At 32.1% G+C, this 8,879-nt stretch overlaps 1 protein-coding gene across 1 annotated transcript; it reads right to left on the reverse strand.

Moving 5' to 3' along the window:
* Positions 1-2,370: 2,370 nt before the first annotated feature.
* LOC11431096 (uncharacterized) lies at positions 2,371-8,554 on the reverse strand. Its single transcript, XM_003590134.4, has 4 exons — positions 8,294-8,554; positions 6,527-6,597; positions 4,305-4,440; positions 2,371-2,973 (listed from the first exon to the last, which is right to left on the reverse strand). Exons 1-4 carry the CDS (start codon positions 8,451-8,453, stop codon positions 2,888-2,890), a joined length of 453 nt encoding a protein of 150 aa, XP_003590182.1. The 5' UTR covers positions 8,454-8,554; the 3' UTR covers positions 2,371-2,887.
* Between the last annotated feature and the right edge of the window lie 325 nt (positions 8,555-8,879).

The following is an 8,879-nucleotide window of genomic DNA, read 5'->3' on the forward strand; positions in this document are numbered from 1 at the left end:
TCATGATTTGAAAATTTTGAGACAAGCACTTACACAATCCACATCAAAAACTTTAGTACATTATTAAAAGATCTTAGTGCAAACTAAACTAATTTATTTTTGATCTGATCTTCAATGTTATAGCTGTTTCCTTCACATCTTTAGCTAATGTCTAGTTTTATTTGGACAATAATGATAATAACCTCAATAAAGTGTTATTAATTTATTAGAACTCCCATATTTTTTTCCCATCTTTTGTCACTTAGCACTGAATTCATTTGGTATTTGTAATCCCAATTCAACTATAACACTCTTTTTACATTTGACTGGCATCCAAATACAGAACCCTTTCCTTTTATCCATTTAAGCAAACTTTTTGACTATAAATGTGAAAGAAGGGATTATAAAACTTGAAAATGGGTAGGCTTACATAGCCATCATTCTGATCATAATCCAGCATCTAAATCATGTCTTAATTTGCAAGAGTTTAAAGAGATTTTTCTTTTTCAGTTTAAATATTTGTTGTAGCATGATTCATGATATAAACTATCCATTTCGAATAAAGGTCCACTACTATCAGGAATTCCAGCGACCAATTCTTTCTAATACATGTTATATAATCAGTTAAATTTTAATGTGATTTTTATTAAAATTGTGAAATTAAGTAAAAATTTAGTTAGATCAACATTAAGTTCACTCTAAATAGTTGTCTACATTTTTTATGAATTAATTTCAAAATAATTATTCTTGTCAAAATTAATGAAGGTAAAAAACACTTTGTTCCATTCCAAAATCAAATTGTATTATTACTAAAATTTGCAAATGTTCCATTTCCATTCCCAAAAAAAAAATCTTGTAAAAAAAAATACAAAGCAATTAAGTGTATATGATTACTAAAAAAATTAGGAAGGTCGTATCTAAGAGAACTTAGGTGTTTGATCGAAAATAAAATTTTGCACTTTTCAGCATCTTACAAGTATAAATAGAATTCATTTGGGCGGTGGGCTTTGCCCTCTCTTGTACAAAAAAAAAATATATATCATTTGACTGATTAGTCTTTCGATCATTTAGAAGGTGAGAAGAAGTCGTATCTTTCACTACAAAAAGTCTTTGATGGACCAATTATTTAATAAAGTGAAATTTTTACCTTTTTATAGTTAAAAGCAAATAACGATAATTTATCTTTTGATTTTCACCTTTGGAGGCTTAACCCTCTTTGTAGTATGTGTTTTGTTACATAGATTTTGTTTTTGTTCTTACTTTTCTGCTGTAATGTTGGTTTTGTTCTATGATTGTTGTAACTTATTGAATCTTTCCCTCTTACTCCCTTGTGCTAGTTAGGATTATCGGTTGGTATTAATATATCGACTCTTTCTAGTCTCATTCCATATAATTTTAGTTACATCATTCCGTATAATTTTAGTTACATTTAAATTTATTTAAAATTTTATAATAATACCGAAATTGTCGTATCCATATAAAATTCTAAAAACCCCCTTTTCATGATAATTTTGAACCTTTGATCCCTTTCATCCACAAATCACCATAGATGTAAAATCAAGATCAAAGATTGAATCAACATCTTTTTCATTGATCGGTGCTTTATTCATAAAGGTTAGTGAATTTCATTATCGAAGAATTTCTATATATATTTCTTGTTCGTTCTGTGTTTTCTTGTTTTGTTATGAGATTATCGAAGAGTTTCTATATACAAGGTAGACCTAAATTTAGATTAAATAGGAATTATTACGGTAGATGTGAATTTTGACGTTATTTATGATTACTTATCTATTATTTAGGTAAACGTAATTTGACTTTACGTGGACACTATTACTCACTGTGAGACGTTAGTGTAAATTAAGTTTACTTATATACAAAGAGGTTAGTGTAAAGTCGATCTACGTTTTGTACAATTACACTATGAGAGGTTAATGTAAATTCAATTTACGTATGTACAGTTTACGTATGTGCAATTGCTCACTATGAGAGATTAGTGTGAATTAAGTTTACGTATGTACAACTTATGTAGAGTGCGCGTGAACAGATTTTTACATACCCACACCACACGTAAACTTAGTTTACATAGTTTAAAGGGTATATTGTTCATTATGGGGTGTAAATTGGATTTTTTGGGAAGTTGAGTAGTATCTGTCTAATATATTCTATTTGACTTTAAAAAAAATTGAGTTTTTGGTGCAAGTGACGTAGTTAGATGAAGTTTGACCTCTTCAGATTATAGATATTGTTATAATCTCATCCTTATCTGATGGACACTGCGTCCTTATGTATGATAAGTGAATCTCCAAATTGGTTAAGATATGACCTTCTTAGCTCAGGATGATGGAAAACCAAGTCAAGTGATTGTTTATTGAGCTCTATGATCTAAACATATAACTTAATCAAATAGTTCTATTTCTCAAAATAAAGAAAAATGATCTAATCATACACTCAATATACATAAATATAAAAATGGTGTTATAGTTTCCCTAAACAAAATGTTGTAGTATATTTCACATTGTTTTACTTGCACACTGTCCCCAAAAAGTAACAATGAAATGCTTATAAGCAAACAAGATCAAGGCATATGTAAATTATTTCTTTATATGTATAATTTTTAGGAAAAAGAAAAAACAAAAGGAGAAGGTGAAGGTGAAGGTGAGTCACAAGAAGGATGTCATTCCGGATATGGATCCTCTCCGTCTCGACCCTCTCTGTCTCTCCTCTTTTCTCTCCTGTAAACCCTTCCTCTCTATTCTCTCTTCAACCTCTCTTTGTTTTCAACATAAGAGTCCAATGTGGTACGATGATGATGCTATGTAGTATACATACACTAATGACCTGCTAATTTTCCTATTACACATTCAACTTAGCAAGTCAAGTTTAACTTTATATCAGAAAGTATATAAAGTCAAGGTTGAGAGGAGGTTGTTCCATTTTTCTCCAGTTGTCTTTGTCTGGCCCTCTCCATTTTTCTTTTACGCCATTCCTCCAAAGCTGAGAACCACAAACACCAAAAATTATAACCAATGTCAATGCAGGTTTCAGAAATCAAATTCAGAAACTAGAAATTGGAACAATATACATATTGTACAACAAATTCAAGAAGATCAAAGAATATACATTTGTTCTGCTTTCTGAAGACTAGGTTTATGCCAAATATCATGACATCATAATACAGATTTTGTTTCACTATATTCCAGTTGTTCTTCTTTCTAAGACTTGGTTTATGCCAAATATCATGACATCGTTTAATCCAACAAATATTTGGCATAAGCCAAGTCATTAGAAAAAAGAGCAAATGGAATTAGTGAAGCAAAATCTTATGTTTTGTTTGTATCAGCTTTATGATACAATAAATTCATGTAAGTACAAGGTGTAAGTTCTAAATTTATATTAGATACATGAAGGGCATAAAAATTTCACAGGTGAATACAAAAGAGAACTTAAAAACAAATATCAATAAATTGTATATTTGATTCCATTGAATTTTAAATATTTAGCTAGAAGAAATATATAGGACACCCAGCTGGTTGAGTCGTCATTGCCGAATGCTTAATGCCAGCATCTTTTCATTTTGTTTTGCTTAATACAAGAATATAGAAGTAGTGTTCACTGTGGCTTCAGTCTTTCTATTATAAAAATAGGTCATGTTTAAAAACTAGTATAATTGGAATTCATAAGAGTTGTATATAATATAATTTACTTTACATTTTCTTATGTTTAACCATTATACCACTCCTAAAAAATGCACAAATCAAATACTAATAACATTAAGCAAGAATTAATTTTGAAGCAACATTGATAAAAAAAAAATGCACGATTTATCAAAGTTATCCAAACGACCAACCCCGTCAATTTTCTTATGTTTAATCCCATAAACCAAATCGAAAGGACTAACACCCTTCGATTTTCTTATGTTACTTTTTTGTTGAAGGGTGCCACTGCATATACGCATTCAAACACAAAACATCACCTATTATAAACAACACTAATTGGAGATCCTCGTCTGATATGGCTGTGGTTTTTTTTTGGTGGTGGTCGGGGTTTGAACCCCGGACCTTGAATATATTATGCATTGTCCCTACCAACTGAGCTAAGCTCACGAGGACTATTATGGCTGTGGTTTAACTTATAACTACAGTTTATTATATCACACACTAATCTAAATATGATGAACTTGAAATAATTACTAAAACTAATTAGAAAAACGCCCTGAATAATTTTATTTTAGGAAATAAGGAAGTAATGAGCATGCACATTTCTGTGTTTGCGCATAGAAGACGGTTATGATTTAAGAAAGGTATGTCGGGAAAAAAGAGGAAAACCTTTCAAGCTGGCGGCATCATTCAAGGAACGGAAATCCTTTAACCTTTTAGACAGATCAACTGCAGCTGTCTGTTTCGTGTCTTTCTTCTGGGCTGTTTCTGGTTCGGTGTACCCTTCCTGCTCAATCTCTCTCACCTGAAGAAGAAGACACTCAGATTCACACGCATACACACAAAAATTCATTCCAAAAAAACAAAACTTGGTGCTATTATGCTATATAGATCCTGCCATAGCAGGGTCCAGGAAAGGGCCAGACCCATTGTGAATCCATTATAGGAAACCTTATTTTACCGATATGTTATGAGATGAGGAGGGAGTTAAAGTTAGTTAGCAAGCAGGGAGATAGAAGAAATAAGCATGTTCGATACAAATTGGGGCCTACGCGCATTTGGTTGCCGACCATCAACTGGTCTTAGAGGCTGATAAGTAAACTCTTTAGTCAGATAGTGGGTTATTTAAGGGGTTGGACTGCGTTGTAGTCTCTGCGAAATGAAACATAAACAAATTTCATCTCATGCCTTTTGGAATGAAATGTAAGCAAATGTCAACTTATTTTATCCTATTTAATTATAGTATCTCTAAAATACCCCTCATTTAATTTAACTTTTGGTATTTTCAATGAACCAAATTATCTTTCTTCAGAATGAACCAAGTTATTAGTTATGGAGGGTAATTTAGGTAATAGACTTAATTTGTTATTGAGATTGCATAAATTAAATGTGATAAACTATCTTTCTTAATATGTGTACTTTAATCAGGTTTTGCTTATATGTCATTCCGTAATGAGTGTATAAATAAGAATTAGAGCGAAGGTAGCTTATCACTGTGAGAGAATTAGGGCCTTCCAAAGGTGCTGACCTCAAAGTTCTGTAATTCGTGTTGTATGCAAGAGAATTATGCCACCTCTAATAAAATTCCAGTTTCAATCAGTTGTGTTGGCAACACGACAGAAACTCCGATTTTTTCATGGTTCCCTTCTAGAAAAAATGTATTCCTATTCAAAGAAAAAAAATATAACAGATGTTGAACCACTGGTGTATAAATCCCTGGCCCTACCTTAGCCCCTCAAGAAGAAGAGAATCAAGGACATAACATGAAAGGTCAAAAACAAACCTTGGTCCACCCGAGAGTTTGAAAAGTTCCGTGGCTAATTGGCTAATATAGGTAGCATTTTCAGATACATGATATGCCTAAAGCTCACACACTACAGAGATTAATAATTATAGCAACAAGGCTAGATCATACTTAGCAAATGGAATATTAAGTATTTGACCACATGGTGATGGGAATTATTTGGCATATTAATCATGTTTTTATGTTTCTTGGGTTGGACCTAGTTCAACCCCACAAAATCAACCTGTTAGTGACATGCACCAGTTATAACTACTATTCATGTCATCACCATCCAATGTGGAACGCTCAACACACCTTCTCACACTCAAAGAAATTTCAAGTGACCCGAGCAGTCCAATAACAGGTGGCTCAACAAATCTAGAATAGGTTCTGATATCATCTTGGAATTTAGATAGGGCCTAACACGATCCTACTAATCTCGCATATAATTTATAACCACTATTCAGGGCATATTAATTTCCAACGTGGGACTTTCAACAAACCCCTTTAAGGCCAAAGATATTTGAAGTGTGAACCGACTGGTCCAGTAATAGGTGGCTCAAAGGATCCAAGATTATGATATCATCTTAAAATTTTAATTGGGCTTAATGCAACCTTTCTAATTCGATTTTTAATTTATAACTACCATTCAAGCCATATCACTTTCCAATGTGGGACTCTCAACAGTGTTTGATTCACATGACCAATCACTGTAGAATAAAACAATTACATTTTCTATCCCTTTTATTAGACTATGTTTGGGGAAAAGATTACATATTTTAGACAATTGAAAAGTATGATGTTGGTGAACTGCAAGTTATTATCGATGGCTGTCATGGTAATAAAGTATTTTATATTCCATTGTCCTTCAACTGAATTCACAATCAAGGAAATTACTTAATGGTTTCCAGGAGACAGTAAAAAATTCAGCTTTGTACCAGAAAAATTACTTTGGATATGTACATTTTAATTCAAGTTAACGGTAATGAGTGTGTAAGGCAAAGGCTTTGTGTGTGAACAATTTAAAAATGACCTCCAAGTCTTCCAACTAGAGGATGAACTGAAAAAAAAAAATCCGCAAAATAGTTTTAAACAATTTGAAACTCACTCTTTTTATTAGCTCCAATGGAAGCATGGCAAGACGAATCTCTTCAGATTCCTTTATGTAATTGAGTTCAGCTGCAGTTTAAAATCAAAGCATATCAGAAGCAAGTTTAACAAATACTTTAGAGTATCCTAGTATATTCAATTTCAAAGCATTTCATAAGTAGAATCAGTGTCATTTATAAGATGCTTATGCAGTCCAATGCTCAAAATAGAATGTTTTCATTTTTCTATCTATGAACTTAATTAATGCAAGAGATGAAATTGAAAATCAGTTCTTAATCCTATACATAACAATTAACAGGTAAAGCATTTCGGATGATTGGTTCCATGACATGGTATCAAAGATTCTTTAACCAAGCATGCTATGAGTTAAATACATGTTGCCTCCATACTTCAATCAGATAAATGAAAGACAAGAATTGGAGAAGGTGTGGCTTGTACACAGCAGCGAAGTGTATTTGCTTGCCGTGCATGAAAATAATCTAACCAATATGCTGTATGTTACATATTTTGTAAAATGCAATTGTTTCCTTAGCATCCTTATGGTTGTTCCATGATCTTGCATTATGGTCTGAACACGGATTTTGATCCTCTAATGTTATTTTCTCCTAATTTTTTTGGAGTCATAACAGTGGAATGGAAGGCACAAAAAACAGTTATTGTTTGCAGATTGCGGACCATGGCGGAGCGCAAAAAAAAAATCATTTTAAGCCACCATATCCGCCACAAAACGACTTTCACAAATTGGCCATTGCAGTTGTCAAAAATTTCGCCACAGCAATCCGCCATGGTGCCACCATGGCCAATATTTGACAACGCTGAGAATCTATCATTATTTCGTAAGACACCAAATTTGTGTGTGCCTTTCTCTCTAGTAACAAAAAATTAATATCCAAAACCGAGACATCAGTCACTAGTTCAAACTTCATCACTTAAACTAAGGACCACCCACAAGCTGATCTGAGAAAACTATTGAGCAATAGTTACTAACAACAACAACAATCAAGTCCTATCCCACTAAGTGAGGTCAGCTTCATGGATGAAACACCGTCATAATCTACAGGTCTTCTCTTTACAAGCCGAGTTTGTACCATCTTTTCTACGATAGGCGCTACCGCAACTCTCACTCTCACTCTCCCTCTCTCACTCCGATATTTTCATTTCTAATTCTACCATGTCTAGTCTTAGCGCACATCCAATGCAACATTCTCATCACCACTATGTTTAATTTACTCTCATGTTAATTCGATATCGCCCAACACTTTGTCCAAGCAAACAAAATATGAAAACCATTTACCAATAATTAGCAATCAAAATTCATCTCAATTGAACAGAATTTATCTTCTAATGTTAATATCAGTACATTAATTCAACATCCAATCCAACTCAAATTCACAATTCTAAGGTCTAAGAACCACCAAATACAAAAAAGTCACTAGCATTTAAGTTGGAAAAAAAAACTAAAAAATAAAAAGCAAAACAAAATTAATATCCTAGTAAATCAGAATTTAACAAACATTCAATAAAATGTAACAAAATCAAAATAACCAACAAATTCAACCTCCTTTACGTCATAATCAAATTACCCAAAAAAAAAAAAAAAAAAAAAAAAAAGACATAATTTTCACCCCCAAAAGAAAAAAAAAAACCTCACTTTATGACATGATCAACCAAAATATCAAAAACCCATTATAAGTTTGAAGTTATAAGATATAAAATGAAGAAATTTGTGAGGAAAAAGTGAGATAGAAGAAGAGGGTTAACCAACCTGAGTTGGTGTTTTGAGTGGATAATTTGGTCCGGGTATAGGGAGAACTGAAGAAGAAGCCATGAAGAAGGAAGATAGCAGTGATGATATTGAGGAAACAAACAAGAATGGTTGCGTTCTTGAAGGAGAATCTAAGCTTCCACCATTGTTGTACCTCCATTTTTTGTTATGATTGAAATGACTGAATGAAACTTTTTAGGTACATTGATTCCTATTTCCTATATTCACGCCGTGGGACCTTTGCTTCTTGTATTGTCAATCAAGATGTCAACTGTCTATCCTCCCTCCTTAGGGAAAAAATACAGTAAATTTAGAAAATATATATTTTAATGTTTGTTATAAATTTATTAAATTTTATTTTTATATATTATGAGATTTATGAAAAAGAAAAACCTTCCTATAAAAAAACGTTGGAAATAAAAGTTTCGATTAAGATGTAAATAAATTATGTGTAACTACTATCCATGAAATTCTTTTTATAATGGTTCTTGTGAGTGTATAAATATATATCAATAAAACATCTTTTTTTTTAAAAAAAAAATTAGTTATTCTAAAATATATATTCGGTAAATTTGAAACAAATGTA

The sequence above is a fragment of the Medicago truncatula genome, chromosome 1 (assembly GCF_003473485.1).
Source record: "Medicago truncatula cultivar Jemalong A17 chromosome 1, MtrunA17r5.0-ANR, whole genome shotgun sequence".
Lineage (NCBI taxonomy): Eukaryota > Viridiplantae > Streptophyta > Magnoliopsida > Fabales > Fabaceae > Medicago > Medicago truncatula.

Bases quoted from the DNA above. Each gene is read 5' to 3' on its own strand.
- LOC11431096 (XM_003590134.4), bottom strand. From the start codon at position 8,453: ATGGAGGTACAACAATGGTGGAAGCTTAGATTCTCCTTCAAGAACGCA. The intron at 6,598-8,293 runs GTTGGTTAACCC...TTTAAACTGCAG, and splicing joins CACTCAAAACACCAACTCAG to CTGAACTCAATTACATAAAG. The intron at 2,974-4,304 runs GTTTTCCTCTTT...TGTGGTTCTCAG, and splicing joins TGATGCCGCCAGCTTGAAAG to CTTTGGAGGAATGGCGTAAA.